Here is a 16719-nt window from a genome sequence, read left to right as displayed (position 1 = left end):
CCGGAAATATTATCCCGAGCTTACGATGCACCATCCGTGTTGCAAGCATTTCTTCTGAGCTGTGATCCAGCAACGAAAGAGCGCAACGAGCATCGCTGACGCTGCGTTATGCTTCGCCTGAAAACAGGATTTCGCGGCGGCACACCACTACAAACAAACATCCCGCATGTTTGCTCCATGGTGTTTCTAAGTGCTTGTTAAGTGACAACTGATTCAGTTTAAGCTCAGAAAACGAGTAGTAAATGTGTCGTGTACATGCAAGCCAACCCAAAAGCCATGCAGAGCTGCTCTTTCTTCTTTTGTCTCTTGCAATGAAGCTAAAAAGCGGGGGACGCGCACCGTTGTAGAAGGCACGGGGTTATTTTTCTCGCACGATCTGACTTGCTGTAGCACTCAAATAGCGTGAGCTCTACCGAACCAGTCATCAAAATGCGAAAGTCTGTTTATACCCAGAATTACGCGTTTTAAAAGCACGGTTTTCTTACACGGACTATTTTAGTCGCGGAGGCAATCGGCTGTCGTGCTTCGGTCATCTGGGCGGGGCCTCTTCTTTTTTCTAAAGTTATACCCGACTATAGTTGCAAACATGTTTATCTTAAAGAACTTTAGAAAAAAAATATAGCTAAATAATTTTCTAGAAAAAAAGAAAAAGTTATGTAGTAACATCATTGTTGCTTCACACTGAAAAGAACTCTAAATGTTTTGAGAATATACTTTTTCAATGCAAAGGACAAGCGTAATATTCCGGCAAATATCATCTTTCTATATAAAAAGCTTCATGAAATGTAAACGATAATGTTAACCTTTGTGATTAACCCTACCGCCATGCCAAGGTGACTAACCCTACCACTATGCCGAGGTTGACTCCCTGTGAGACCACCGAACTCTTTGAACTCATATAATCCCTCTATATATAATCACTTTGTCCTCTATAATCCTGTTATTCTGCGAGGCCGTTGGCATCGCCTTGCGAGAGAGAGCGTAAGGGTCGACATTCGACAGCGATTGCTGTTGGGGCTAGTTTCCCATTCATCATGCAACTGCCATGTTCTCGACTGTTCTCCATTCCAGGGCTTGGCGGTGATCATCGACACAATAGAGGAGTGCTGGGACCACGACGCAGAGGCCCGGCTGTCGGCTTACTGCGTGGAAGAGAGGATCTCGTGTCTCTACAAGACTGTTCCGCCCACTCCCACAGGTCCGTTGGTCCACGTTACTACGTTGCGCGCCTCTAATAAATGAACATGATGTCAACATTGTTAGTCGCTAATACAAGGCCTGAGTAAGCTTAAAGTCAATTATATTCAGAATAATACTTGTTCGTCACGATCTTGGCACCTAAAGAAAGTTTTAGAAGGGCTGGGCACATTTTGCTTTGCAGGAAATACTTTTTTCTGTACTTCAGGGGATGCTTGGTAAAAACAGTCTGATCATTTATAGCATTCCCAGAAAAGAGAAAAAGAAAGGTTGCAACATTTAAAAAATTCTTTTTCATGTTTTTAAGATGAGTTACTTGTGAGATTTTAAAAAAGTAAATCAGTAGGCATCTTCAAAATCAACTTTTAGAGAAAGGCACATTTGCAAGTTGACATATGGTATTTTTCTTGTATAATGAATGCGCTTTTCTTTTTACAAAAATACTGAAACATAGTTGGGGGGCTGCGTTTAACATGCAGGGTAAATTTCATGGGTACTTCTCCAAGAGAGCAAAAATTGAAATGCAAGACAATACTGACTTAAAAATGCATTATTTAACTTTGCAGCAAACATACACGTTCAACGCTTGCAAACAGTCACAGATTTGCGTTTTCAATCAGGGACAGATTTGTGTGTTTCAGCTTCCGGGAGGAATGACGCATCTGATTTGTATCAAGCAGCTTGTTGTGCTGCTTCCGTCATTAACACCTGCTTACTCATCAAGACTTAAACGCCTGCTGGCAGCGCGATTCCCACGTTCCACCGTGTACTCCACGACCTTGCACTTAAAACCTGAAATTGCAGCCCGTCACCCACAGCAAAACACAAGACAAGCTCAGTTCTTGGCTGTGGCGGCCACATTGTGAGGGTAGCGAAATGTATAAACGTTTGTGGTACTTGGTTTAAACACAGAATAACAAATCCTAGGGGGTCAAGATAAACCTGTAGTCCTCCATTATGGCGGCTCTCATAGCCCTAAATTTGCTTTGGTATGATAAGTGCCACGAATTGGACAATCAAAAATGTGTAATATACAGCCTGTTTCAATCGTTTGTGGAGTTTCCCAGTTCTCATTTCCGAGCTTTCATCACCATGACAGTGGATGGGGATGTCCTTGTCCATTCTCATTGTGTGCAAAGGCTTTTCTTACAATGTTTCAGATGTCCTGTCGCTTTTGCCACCTGGGGACAACAAGGGCATGGATGACTTTTACGTGCCACTGAACATCAAGAGCGCCTTAGAGACGGCCGGGCTTTTGTCACCGAAGGAGTCCAGCATCTAAGGTTCCCTCGGCTGCCGACGAGCCTTCCTCTCTCCTACGCTGCCGCTGGGAGAGGGAGCAGACAGTGTCGCCACCTGCTTTCTTGGAGGCCGTGGCAGGCTGGCTTGGCTTGCCAACAGACAGTGCTCAGATTTGACTGCAATTGGCCACGCAATCAAGAAGCTAGTGTTTCAACGGACAGCCACGACATGACCGGCCCACGCTGCTGGTCTTCTGGATGAGCAATGCCTTTCTGTGTGCGCGTGTGTGCGTGTGTGCTTGTGAGGGTGCTTGCATGTGTGCGTGTGTGTCTGCATATAAGTGTGCCTGTGTGGGTGTGTGGGCAGTTGTAAAAAAGAAAAAAAAATTCCACGGGTGTCTTAACATCTAGTCAAGCAGGCAGTGTGAGCATGTTGGATCAACAGAAAAAAAAAAAAGAAGAATCACTAAAACAAAAACTGATGAAAACTGAGGCATAACAAAACAGGCCCCCCCACAATGACAGCAGTGACTCTGGGGCTGCTGTCTCGCTCTATTGCTTGGTTGAGGAAATGTCGTTCAAACAGGGATGGGCCTCACTGTGTCAAGCAAATGAGAGGCTTCTCCAAAATCTCTCTCGCTTGTTCTGTTCTTTGTTTGTCGGTGTTTTAAAATGGAGAGATATATATTATATATACATATATATATATATACATCTATGTATTTCACAAGATTCGGAGAACCAGATGTATATTTAAGCTCCCTTTGTTGGAGACCAGCGCCGAACACTCTTTGCTGCCTCTTTGCGGGATGAAAGAGCAATTTCGCCCTAGGTGGCTTCTATTTACGTAGTGAAGCTTTCTTCTTTTTTGTTGTTCTTGCTCTGGACACGCAACTGTACAAATACCTCTTGACTGCTTGCTTTTCTGTAGAGAAGCTGTAAACAGGGTGTTTAAAAAAAAAAAGAAAAAAAAGAGGTATAGGAGTGGAGGGGGCCCAGGCAGTACTCCGCTGCAGTTCTCTTTCTTTTTCTCTAAAGAGAGTAATTGTCAAAGCAACGCATTCAGCTACTCAAACCTAGTGATGTTTCAGTCCATAAATCGAGACATCTGGACTAGTCTTTCGGTCTGGATTATGCTAAAGGCTTACAGGTTAGCCGAACAGCTGGCGTTCGTGCTCCATAGGTGAGAATTCGCAGCTGTTGTGCCAGAGTGTAGTGCAAAGCCTGTCACGTATTCTCTATATTTTTCCCAATATATGTATATTATATACGTGGCATAAACGGACATGCCTGAGCTAGCAAACGTGGCCCCTGGACTGTGTTTTGAAATGATTGTATTAGGTAACGTAGTTTCTGGCATCTGATGGGGTTTTCTTTTTGAAGCTGTACGACAATGTATGGTGACAGAAACTTGGTGATCGAAAGACTTTGCTTTTGAGGGACAGTGAAGCAAAACGCTGCATCAGTTTGAATTGTTTATGCTGTTCTTTGAGAACTCTGCTTGCATTCATTTTTTTTTTCTTGTGCACAAAAACGTAGAGTATTTCTGGAGAAAACGAAGGCAAAACTTCGAAATCTGTGTTTCGTGGCCCAACACCACGGCACCAAATTATGTCTGTGCGACATTGCGGTATTTATTAGGAATTGTCAAGTGTTTCATCCATTTCTTGCAGAAAAGCTTTCCGAAAGTGTGAAGTTGAGCCTTTGTTTACCTTTGAGCGTAGCGCAATTGTTCGTTGCTGAGAACCAGGTTGTCAAATCATCTCGGTCATAGTGTCACTCCCAAAGGGCAAAGTTGTCAGTAAAACGACTAGAAAGTCAATTTAGCAACTTTCTTGCTAAGTTGCTGCCACTGATTCTCGTGCATTGGCTTACGGATGAGATTGATCATTCAATGGCGGTTTGTTTAGTACAGTGTTCTGGCAGCATTTTTTGAGCTAACGTTGAGGCCTGACGAAGTCGCAGTACCAGCAGAATTGTGGGGATGTCGGTGAGGACACAAGAATGCACCACCAACTGGGTGTAGAATCGCAGGAAAGCAATCATTTCCGAGCACGGCGTGGTGATTGCGGAGCTGTATTAGTGCCTGCGTTAAAGCACTTTGCAGCAGTGGATCGTGCATGAGAAAGATGATCGTGTCGATTTTACAGTTCCAAAACATTTTTTTTTATAGCAGTTTTCAGCCAATGCATTTTCTAAAGGCAGAGATGCTAGCTTGCACTGCAGGCATTGCTGCAAACTTGTTCAATATTGAAGTGGCCGATATTAGACACTTTTATTGTAGCATTCAGCATCATTCAATACTAAACATTGTCGCGCAATCCGGTAGACGAAAGTCAAAAGCTCTAACTGCAGCTCCAATGGTGCGTTTGATCAGGCCTAACCGCACTTAGTAGTACGTTCTGGCAGGCTAGTTGGTTCATAGCTTTAGACGTTTCTTTAGACTGCGCTCGTGGTGTAATGTGTGTTTCTTGCGTCCTCGGTTTTTTTTTTTCGGGCAGTTATGAGAAATGTCTAAAGCTAACCGCATTTAAACAAACAACTGGTTTCAGAAACAGGTTGCAAGTGATTTGTTAATATGCTGTCCCTGCAACAAGGTAAGACCAAGTAAAAGCAAACTTAATGACATTAATTGCCATTGTAAATAATAAATGGTAGCAATGATAAATTAAACTTGGAATGTGACATGGTTGGCCCCCTTGCTGCCACCATGTCATCAGACAAGCTGTGTGAACCACTCAAAGGCCACAACACCAAATTCAAAATGATGCTGTGTGATGCGTCAAGTTCTTTCCATTGCATTCCTTTCAAGTGCACTTGAATCCAGTGCTCTTCTATGCTGTACTACAACTGTCTGTAGATGAGCTTGTAGCGAAAATGCCACTATTGAGCTCAAGCTTCATTGCTTTCCGGCACGACTCGTTAGGAGTGAGGGCAGCTCATGTTCAGCAGTACACCTATTATAAAACTGTAAAACACATTGTGTGAAATTACTAAAGTGAGGTAGTAATAGCACTGCCCATGGTTTTCTAATACAGTTGAGGCTGGAATCAGCCATGCGTTGTAGCGGGCCTCTGGGACGGTCTTTGTTCTTGGTGCTTTTTTCTGTTCCGAAGTCCGCGCGAGGAAGCCAAGTATAAGCTGGCCTCCCAGCTAAAACACTGCTTTGTTTGCACTCGAAATTTGTTAAGAGGTGGCGTTTCATGGTGCATTTTGTTTGGTACCCTGCCTTGGTGCAGAACCTGCCTGTCGCTTCTATCAGAATAACTCCAGAAGTGTGCATTGCCTGTCCCCATTACAGCGAAATGAGGTGCACACCGTGTCTCGTCCCGAATTTTACAGGCGCAGTTACTTAATTACTTTTCTTGCTTCCTTGTCCCCACGTTCACATTTAATCTGAACGAATAAACTCGGGCAAGTGCAGCAGCCAAACATGATACTGCAGTCAAACCTCAAAGGAATGATCAATTTTAGTGAAGTACATGTGAAATTTAGTTGTTCTTCATTTATTATTCAACTGCTATACTGAAAATCTTGCTTCTAACGTGGTATTGGTTATAACGAAAAATCTTTTTTTTGCATGGGACTAGAGGTACTATGCGAACTGGCACCAAAAGGTCGCAACGTTCGCAAAAAAAAGTTTTAAATGCGCTTCTCTGTGCGTTTAAGTCATTCAGTATAGAAAATGTGTATTTGGTCGCAGGTGCCATTAATGAGGAGTAGACAAGAGCTTCACTTGGCTTAGCTTGGCTTGGTTTGCTGAACAGCGGTGGCTTGTCATTGTTTTATGTGGAAATTGCTCGCACATTTCTGGAATAATGTTGCACATTGTATCTTTTTTTTTTTCCTTCTTTAATGGATTTGTTGGCATCATTCTTTAATAATGAATGTTGGATATAACAAAGTGAATTTCTATCCAAATGCAACAGTGTTATGTTGAGGTCCACCTGTACTGAACAAAATGCACTGAGAAGAAGCTTCCTTTGTGCAAATCTTGATTGCAGAGAAGCCAGTGGGTTATCTGTTGGAGCTCTTTGTGCCAGTCTCATTAATGCGACTATCAGTAGGTGCAACCTGATAAACAGCCAGCAGACCCCCCCCCCCCCCCACGTGTTTCAGTGTCATGCACATCACGGGTTACAGTTGTGCTGCAAACCTTCCTCAAGACACCAGCAAACACTGCTGCTGAAAACTCTTTTACAAGAGGCCGGTTAGGAATACAACTCAGCGTGTGGCTCGGACTGTGTAAATACTAATGGAAAGAACGGCCCCCAGCGAGGATCTACTCAAGGCTTAACGTTTTGGCAAATGGAACGATTGTGGGGAAAAAAAAAAAATCTTAAGGCAAGGCATTTCACTGCAGCAAGTGTACTGCCATGGTCCACTAAAGGCTTGCCCGTACCTGCTAAAACATATACAATGATGACTGTAATACTAGGCTGGCATAGACGCTGATCCTGACGTACAGTCTGTGTACTCTGTAAGCATTGCTTCAATTACACCTTTGTCATGACGTTGTTTTTGTTGGGCCACTTTTGGCCGAGCTATGCCGGCGGGCATTGTCCCAAGCCGGATTGCGGCAGCTTCAGCAAAGCGCAGTTTTAGTAGCCAACGAGAGGCTCAATGAATCGTGTTTCCACAAATCAAGAAAAAAAGTGTGTTGGACGAGCGTGTAGCCAAACACTCCCCGACCCCCCCACACCCCCACCCACTTTTTTTTTTAATTTAACGACTAACCTTTTGCAGTCAAGGGCCTCTCTGTTGATTCTCTTGGGCCAAGACAGCGATTGGGAAAAATTTCGAGCAAAATAATCCGAGTGTATGTGTGTGTGTGTGTGACTGGTGTGTACATGTCCGTGGCATCAATGACCTTTAAAAAAGTACAAGTGTTGCTCCTCCTCGTATGTTATATATAAGTTGATATAAAATCATGCATTTTCATTAATACATTGCATTGCATAAGCTTTTTAAATCATGACAGCTTTGTTTAGACAAAGGAAGAGTATGCTTTTTATATACATACATTATAGATTTTTTTTTTCTCATTTTTTGACAGCTGTGTCAGGACGTGATCCCAGTAGAAACTAGATTGTGTTGTTTATCTTACTTTGTTTGTTTGTGTTGGAGGGATATTTTTCATTGACATGTACCTCAATTATGCTTGTTCCGTCATTCTTTGTGCCGATGACTTTTTCTGTTACGATACTGTACATGTATTTAATTTTGTGTTTTTAAAGACTGCAGTGCCAACTCGATTTCAACACGGCAGGCATCGTTCGGAGGCAAGACAAAACAGCTGCTCGAGTTAGTTGGTTTGCTTTTCTCCCAGCGCAGGCACACATTCGAAAACAAAAAAATCTAGGTTTCTCTTGGTTCGTTCTTCGTCTTTTTCGAAACGTGAGTGAGCCAGGAAAAACCTGCGTCTACGGGTAGCGACAAACTTGATCGCAGTTTTCCTATTTGTTTTTTGGATTCCGTTTCTCTCTCCTCTTGTGTTCCGTCTTCCTCTCTTCTTCTTCACTCATCAGTTTTCAATCGGTCTTTTAGTGTTTGTATCATCGCTGCCTTCAGAGATGGCGTTGGTTTCATACGGCGATTTCTCAGCCCCATTGGCAAAACGATTCTCGGTGCGGCTTGGAGGCTGAATCGGTGCGTGTCACAAAGTCGTGCGCAGCCATAGCCAAAGCCTGTTCTGTCTGCTGATGGCACCAGAAGACGTCGAGGTGCATTTCCTCCGTTGACGGCACCAGATGGAGGCAGAATGCTGATGTCGCTGATGTCTGTGGACATAGGAGTCACTTGCTCACTCTGGTTCATAATTAATAAAAATATATATATATATGTATAAGTATAATGCCATAAAATGCACAGGTTTTGCAATTGAGTAGTTTGTCATGTGGTGCGGGGACTCTGGAAGGCAGCTTTTGCAGAGCATCCAGGTATATCTAGTTGGATGTTCTGTGTGAAAATGTGAGGTCCTTTGACAGTCCTAATTGAACGTCCCCGGTGAACTGGACTTGAATTATTAACAGGACCCCACTTCTGGGACAGAGATTCAAGGAAAGGAATTCATTTTTTGGGGGTACAAAGGAATTAAAAAAAGAAGGTAAACACAGACACACAAAGAAAGGACATACTTGCCCATCACTGCCAACATTCCTGTGTGTACAAACTACCTGTACTTTTTAGTTTTATGGTGGAGTCATTGTGTGTGCTACTTAAAACATCAGCAAAAGATGGTCGAAAATTTAAAATATATATACTGCTGAAACAGATGCCCGAGCTCAGCTGTAGGAAGCACCTAAGCAACCCGTGAGGCCATGACAAAAGCGGCGCTAGAATGAACTAGGTCATTAGCCGCTACAGGCCGTTGGAGTGTTAAGCCACAATCTCAGTTTGAGAAATTGGCTGTGGTGCGGCTTAAAGGGGGTAAAAAGAAACAAGAAACCTTTAGGTTAAATGCATTGTGAATGCAGCAAGAAATATCTCAAGCTCTTGCAGTGCTCCTAGCATCATTGCAATGCTTTTCTCGCAAGATTACTTGGTCAAGGCCCAATCAGGGTAGGGATGTTGGACACCGCTAGTCTGACTTGCATTTTCTAAAGGCATTAACTTACAATGGTCACAAAGTCCAGTGGTATGAGAAGACTTGTTGCCATAGTGCATCTTCGTCATTTCAGCAGGCGAGTTATTAATGATTGCAATTAGTAACGAAACGTGTTGCAAATGAGGCTTGTCTCACCTACAAAAGGAAGATATATAGCTGCTGTGCAAGTACAGGAAGTAGAGGTGTGCGTATGTTAATGTTGTCGGTTAGTACCGTTTTAGGTAACACGCATCTCGCAGTCGCTTTTATTGGGCTGGCTGCCTTTTTTTTTTTTTTTTGGATGCAGAAGCCTTAAATGGGCCCATTGAGCTAAAGAGCCAGCATTTGTTGTCTGTAGGAGCGAAACGGCAGGTAACTTCCCCTTGGCTGCGACACCTTACATCACAAGCGCACCTCGACGGAGCAGAGCAGTCGAAAGGGAACAGCTGCTGCAGCGGTAGCGCGCCAGGTGTTGCACGAGGGGAGAGGACACTGCCGCGATGCCACGGCGCCCTCGCTTGCTCTTGGAAGCCTCTGTTATCCACGCGTCCCTTGTTCACGCAAGCTCTAACTGCACCTTGGTAAGGCCAAATCAAAACACACCAAGTATCTCAACACGTCCACTTGCCCGCGAGAAGTTCTTAATTCCAACAACCACTCAGGGGCGTTCAATTGGACATTAGTGCTTTTGCATTTGCAACTAATAAGAAGTGCTTAGGTGTCCCCAGATTTTTTTATTATCTCGCGATAATTCATTCATTGGTCAACATTTTGTGAGCCCCAAGTCACCTGCGAGAAGGCCTACCATAGGTGAAGTCTAGGAGTTGCATATTAGTGCGATGTGGAGACAAACACCTAGCAGGAGGGAATAAGGCAGAACATAACGAGCCTGAAGTGTAGCATACTTTGTTGCAGCTATTGGCGACTCTTTTGCCGAGTATTGTGAAAGATCAAGCATCTGCTCAATAGGCAGAAACGACGGTGACGGCTGGATTGTTCTGTGGCTGGTGCATCAACTTGTAATGAGGGGTGGGAATGTAGTATGGCCGATCTGGATACTTCCTGGATCTCCTAATTTGGAGGTTCATGCGGATCAGGAAGTAGATCCAGCCTAAAAAATGGTGGCTGCGTTTTGGTTGGGAGGCAGAACCAGAATGTCGCATGGCACCTTGTGCCCATTTGTCGTAATCTGGGAAACATCAATTTGGTGCAGGCTCTTTGCAGCTAATGTTGCATGGAAGATTAGTTGCATATTAGTCACCTAAAGCAAGGAAGTCCCACTGGCGCAAAATGAAGCAAGCGAGCAACCAGAGGTTTTTGTCAGCGTTGATTGAACAACACATTTATCAGAAAAATTACCATGGTTCCATGCATTAAGGCTTGGTAGTTGACTTATTGATAGATGAACACCCAAGATTAATTCTTTAATTGGCAATATCTATGATAAGCTGCAAAATCCATTTAGTTGTTTGCTCAGAAGTAATTTAATCTACTTCTTGCCATAGCGTGCATTGCTCTTTAAATGGGAGGAGAGTCAGTGATCTGAACATTTCGGTAGATGATATTGTTGTCGCTCACTTATGCAGCTGGGCTCTAATGCACTGTGCAGGCATTTTTCTTCAATTGTTTTTCTCTCTCTTTATAGTCATTCCCTCAAAACTGAACACACCTCATTTTGCTAACTTCCTTTGGCAGTTGAACTGTCTGCAGCCCTCTGTGTACTTCTCTCTGAATCCAGCACTCTGTCCAAAAGAACCCTCTGTTGTTTCCGAATGTGCCAAATGGAACTTTGTTTCCCCTCACCCCTTCCCCCCCCCTTTTCTTTTGTTGATCATGGCATCGTCTCTCGAAGCCCGACGGGTATGCTCATTGGGCACGCTGTGAAACAGTAAACGTGGTGGTCGTGCAATGGGATGTTGAACCACAGTTCCTATTTTGCTGGTTTCGCTGTTCTCCCCCCATGGCCCCGTATTTTTCTCCTTTTGTGTACGTGTGGCCATCACATTTGTGTTTATGTCTCGTGTTAGACAACCGGTAGCACCCTCTTGTGACTGGAGACGGCGTGATTGTGGTGGTTGGACTTTTATTATGCAGCTCTTCTTCACTAGTTGAGAGAGAGAGAGAAAAAGTGTGTCAATGCCTGTCCTTACTTGTTTTCAAGCACTGCAGCACAAGCCAGTGTTTGTCGATCACTACTTAAGAGATTGAGTGTGTGGTCTGGATGAATGATTGGAGTGTGTCGTGTTGCATCTCGCGATGGGATGGAAAAGAACCCGAGTCAAGCACCACGACAGAAGGCAGCCGCTTCTGGTGACTGGAAAGACTTTTGCTCACCAGATCCTTTCGCGTGCCACGTCCGAGGATGGTGTCCAGCATCAAGCGAAGGACTAAAGAGATGTGGTTGGGATGTGTTGTTCTCGGTGGTTTTTCTAGAAGGGGAACACACTTAGATGAGCACACTAGATTGACAAGTTGGAAACCACTTTGCGTGAGATTCCATTCTTTCTTTCCTTGTTTCTTTTTCTTTTTTTTTTAATTCCCTCAGCTTTCAGTGTACATACTACAGGCTGAACAGAGAGGTCTGTGGACTACAAATCCGTCGCCATCTTCTTGCGGAGAGAGACAAAAAAAAAAGTGTTAGATGTCGGCCTGTTTCTTCCATGTTGCGGCAGCTCAAGTACAAATTATTTCCTGGCTGTAGATATGCATACTGATGCTCTCTTTGTGCTCTTCAAAGGCAAGTTTTGCATAAATCGTTAAGACAGCTCTGGAAGAAATGGCTTACACGAGTCCCGGCGTCCTTCATTAAGATCGGGTCCCACAGTGAAACCCGTGCCCTGTCGTAATAGTAAAATAGTGCAGGTGTTTGTTTTGTGCGCGTGCATATATGTGTGATTATAGAGGGGGTGTCCAGGCAACGTGGTGTTCTCTGTTACCTGTCCCTGTGAATGGTGTCTCGATGTGTGTCGCTAAACAGAAGCCAAGGAGAGGGCTTGCTCTCTTGTGTTTGCTTTTCTTTTTTTAAATCTTGTTGGGAATTGTCGCAACGATGCGAACGAAATCGAAAAGGTAAAACACTTGTAGATGAAAAACCAGGTTATGATAAGTGCCTTTTCCGTTCTTTTGTTGACAGTAGCGTTCTGCTGGGCAGCGCACTATTGTGCTCGAAAGGGAAGAAAAAAAAAAGCTCTAAGGTGGCTATGGGGACACGCCAGACTCCGCTTCCCGGCACAAGGGAGGGTGGTGAATAGCCAGACTGAGAAAGGACTTTCTTCACGAGAGGCTGATTTGGCACTGCTCCTAGAACACTCGCAGAGCAAAATGCATTGTAATAGTCGCTCTAGAAATGCAAAATTTTATTTTTAATACTGTAGATTTTTGTAAGTCTTGTGATTGACATCTGTAGAGGCGCGCATTATCTTAGGTGAGAGCGTATAGGTTTGTCCTTCTGTTGGTAGTGTGCTTAACTTGTTTTTTCTTCCATTCGTCCCATCTTGTTGCATAGGAGTTTTTCCCTTTCTTTTTTTTTCTTTTTTTGAGGCTTTGTCACTGAACAGATAAGTGATGTACACTAGTAGTGGGAGTTTAGTGCCATGGATTCCCAGACACCCAAAGTAAACTTTGCAGCAAAAGGGGCATCTCTGTGGTTTCGTTTCGGCCTTCCGCTGGCCGACAAGGGCCTCACTAGTGGAGCTGCATGGGAATCCAATTGGCCCAGTTTGCACTTTATTATATATAGGCCTGTGAACAACTTCCTTGCATACCTTGCTTTACGCTCGGACAAATTATAGAGTGAGGTGTTGGCTTGGGCTAGTTGTACGGGTTCCATGCTAAGAACAGCTCGGAAAGCACAGGACAAGTGAGAAGATTACGCAACCGTCGTGTCATCTTGTGGCTCGTCTTGGTGTTTTGTGTTGTTTTCTGTATGGGATGCGTACAGTGTTTCCCAATTGCCAGCTGCTGCTTTATGTCCCATTTTGTCAAGTCTGAGGCCATATTCTCAATCAGTCACTTTTGGGGATATCACTGTTGTTTACATTAAGTGGAGGTCTTGCCCAAGCATCATAGGTACCATCTGGTGGAGGGCTTCGCATTAACTTAACCACCTGAGGTGCTTGGCACACAGTCGTAGTTGCATTCCACTCCGATCACAATGCAGCCGACACGACAGGAATTTGAGCGCGCAACTCCATGCTCGGCAGTGGAACCTCACCGAAAGACTGTGACTGGTGGATATTTCTTCCGGAGCCCATTACTCGGTGTGATGTTACACAAGCATGAAGGTATCCCCAGTGGTGATCACTTCAGAATATGTCCCTTGGTTTGTATGTAAACTGTACATGGAGGGGCCTGTTTTATGAACTCATCCATGTCGAGATGTATGAAGTGCAGAAGGAGTTGCAAGTTGTGCTTGGCTATTAAAAGAACATTTAGTTAGTGCAGGGCAATCCACATTCCCACGATGCAGCAAGGCACACATTCTCATTCACCTCTGGTAAACCTGTTGTACTTTGGTGTCTGGTAATTCCCCCGCACATGAAATGGTACACCATGGTAGTGAACGACAACAGCCCACAGCGAGATGCTTTGTCGTTGCGAGTGGCGAGTTCTGACTTGTATGCCTAGAGCAGCTTGCTTTGGGATGCATGTAATCTAGCATATTGTGAATTATTTACTGAATAGATTCTTTTGTCCTGAAATCGTGAGAAAGGGCGCCGCTTTTGGCTTTCCCCTCTGTAGTTCTGTCGAGAGTGCGTGTGAGAGTTACTGCAGTGTTTTTTGCCTTGGGCTCTTAGGGTCTGCCTGTGGCAATGAGTGTTCAAAGCTTTCAACACCTGCCCATGCACGCCTTAATGGCTAAGGCTTTTCACGCTTGAACCTTGGTTTGCCTGGTCGTAGTTGCCAGCGAGGCCAGCCTTGCTGTTGAGAACTGCTTTGGTGGTTGCTGCTGCTGCTGCTGCTGCTGCTTCAAATGTCGATCAAGTGAAGAGTAGTGCCTCATCCCGTAAAAAACGAGGATGGCCCCTCGAGCATGCGTCTCGAAGTAAACAAAAACCAGAAGGTGCTGCTACAAGCATACCACATTGCAGTGTACAGATTTCACTCATTTACATGTGCTCATTCATCACATTTCCCTGTTGTACATTGCCTCCTACATCCTTCTTCCTCTCTGGCCTTTCTTCTTTTCCTTTCTTTTTTTTGTTGTTGCTGCATACTGTGTTTACTCTGTTTAAAGACCAAAATAATTTGCATGCTTTGTCTATTTGCCCGAGCAGATTTACAATAAAAAAAAAGAAAGATGACCTAAAGTGAGTTGCTTTGTCCCTGCTTTCTTTCACCCGTTTGAAACGCTGCATCACAAGCTTGCGTCTCAACTCTTTATTTTCATGTCACATTGTAGTGATAGTGGAGAATGAACCACAGAGTACGAAAATTAAGCGAGAGGTCCTGGGATCAATAACCAGCATCTCCACCGCATGTTGTGTTGTGGCAGTAAAGAACCACACAGTACCAGAACTGGTTGTCACGAATTTAACCTTTTATCACTTAACACTTAAACAAGTGATACCCATATCACGGTGATAAATGTCGAGCAGTCATTAGTTGTCAAAATCCGATCTACAGGTCAAGTTCGTCAGCTAGTTAGTCACGACTCATCGTACATTAATTACAGTGTAACTGATGGTGCTCGCATACATTCCAGAATGCATACCAATATTCTTGTGCACGCTATCTGATAAGACAAGTTTCATTTGCTATAGAATTGGATATAACATTTTGAAAAGTTCTGTACATGTAGGCACGTCTGGTGCCAAGTGATAACATTGCAACACTGGTTAGCGGTGAAGAACAGTGACCGGGAAAAGATGAGCAATGTACTTGTGTCAGCATATAAAAGCAAAAAAAAAAATCCTGGAATATTGTTTCTTTCAATGCAATAATAACTACATGGACACTCATGCCGTATGTGCTGTGCTGTCACGGCATCGACGGTGCCTGTGCAGCCCATGCATGGGGGGTAAGAATGTCTCAAGCGATGCAAGAGACATGCGGTGCATTTAGCTGCAATACAAACGAAGCCGATTGGATGCACCCTTGCGCTGCGCTCGGTTGGCTCTGCAGCGGAGCCAGGGCAGTGCGTACATTGTGCGCGCAAACGCTACTGTTCCTGCTGAGAAACAAACTCTTATTTTTCCGTCCACGTCACCTCGTGCACCAGTGATGCGCGCCGCCTGCTCATCATGTCAGCATTCCGAGACGCCTGCTAGCTGCCAGGGTGCTGTTTCTGCTGCAGAGCAGCAGTTGCCAAGGGTCCAGCGTCACACCAACTGCCTCCATATATTGTCGCACTATCTGAGGAGCTCGAGTGCAAAGCTGATTGCCATCGCTTCCCATGCTTCACCCTTCAAGCAAAAGTGTGTTTATTCTTCTTTTTATTATTATTTTTTTGTACAGTTCGGTTCAAGCAAAAAAATTTCTGAAATTGTAGTTAAGCCTCACTATGCGAACATTACTGAAACTTGTAGAACAAGCTGGAAAGGTATAACATTCACATAAGTACTCAAAGGTATGAAGAGTGTTAACATTTAAAATTGCCTTAGTAGCTGAGGGCTGCTGTTCTATGAATTGAGGCTCCTGTCGCAAAATCCTCTTCGCCAGCATATTGTAGTGGAAAGAACACAAGTTGAACACAATAACTGCACCTGGTCTAAAGAAAGTGTAGTGAAAGGTTCAGATAGATTTTGAACTCCAGTTTCAAGATCGAAGAAGAGCACAACAACTTGATATGTTTTTCTTAGGGGACCATGGAAAAAGTGTACAATTGGGAAAAACATATCTCGACATGCTTGCAGCAGCGTACTGATGAGACATATGTTCTCTTGTGCACACGTTTGTAGTTTAGTATGAAGCCATCAAACTGTTGAAAGCTGGCTCAGTGAAGCAATATTTTGTTATCCCTGCCTGGCAGTTAGGTTGAATGTTTAAAGCACTTTTTAAACAGTCGTAGGTATGAGTTGCATTAAATGAAGCTTCTAATTTCCATCTGGGGCTTGGGTCAAATTTTAATGCAGTTACCATTATTAGGGTACCTCATGCACTTTCTGGGGGCTGCCTGTCCGCCTGTCTCTAACCATTTTCCAGCCAACATGGGTGCCTGGGTGTGTACCGGTCATCAGTTAACCCGCTTAAGCCAACTTGTGTCACTGCATGTTACATCGAAGAGGTTCTATTGCAGTGACCTTAAGAATTCGGTCCAGGCCTTGCAAACTCCATGGCTGCAATTCACGAATTGTAATACGTGTCGTAGAGTAATCAGTCAAAAATTTGATTTATTATTAATTAGTCCATTATGCACCTCGGTTTCTTGTGCAAGTAGTGTTTGCCACTTTGAGTAATCTAGCTCAAGGACTACAATTGTGCTGTCTGCCACAGGTGATTTTTAAAAATTATGTATAGTATAAAATAAAAAAAAACCCTGGATGAAAAGTACTGTACTTTAGTATTTTCCCGTTCGAGTGAAAAATGATCTAGTTAGTTTCATCAATATTTGGTGCTAGTGTATTTTCTGAAAAACACTTGGCTACCATTAGCATTCTGCCAGATACGGTGTATTCTAATGATGAGAGTGAGTCACCTGAGCGCGATGGTGGTAAAGGATGCTGAAGAATGACGTGAGTCGGATCAACGAAAAAA

General features: G+C 43.9%; 1 protein-coding gene across 2 annotated transcripts in view; it reads left to right on the top strand.

Annotated features, from left to right (window-relative positions):
• The window catches only part of put (activin A receptor type 2 punt), a 57451-nt gene extending 43114 nt beyond the window's left edge, over positions 1-14337 (top strand). For both annotated transcript variants that reach the window (XM_075693569.1, XM_075693570.1), the window contains exons 9-10: positions 1072-1198; positions 2358-14337. In XM_075693569.1, coding sequence (XP_075549684.1) covers positions 1072-1198; positions 2358-2479 — 249 coding nt within the window. In that variant the 3' untranslated portion in view covers positions 2480-14337. The remainder of the gene's footprint in view (positions 1-1071; positions 1199-2357) is intronic.
• Positions 14338-16719: the final 2382 nt, after the last annotated feature.

The sequence above is a fragment of the Dermacentor variabilis genome, chromosome 5 (assembly GCF_050947875.1).
Source record: "Dermacentor variabilis isolate Ectoservices chromosome 5, ASM5094787v1, whole genome shotgun sequence".
Taxonomy (NCBI): domain Eukaryota; kingdom Metazoa; phylum Arthropoda; class Arachnida; order Ixodida; family Ixodidae; genus Dermacentor; species Dermacentor variabilis.
This window is presented reverse-complemented; position numbering and strand designations above follow the sequence as displayed.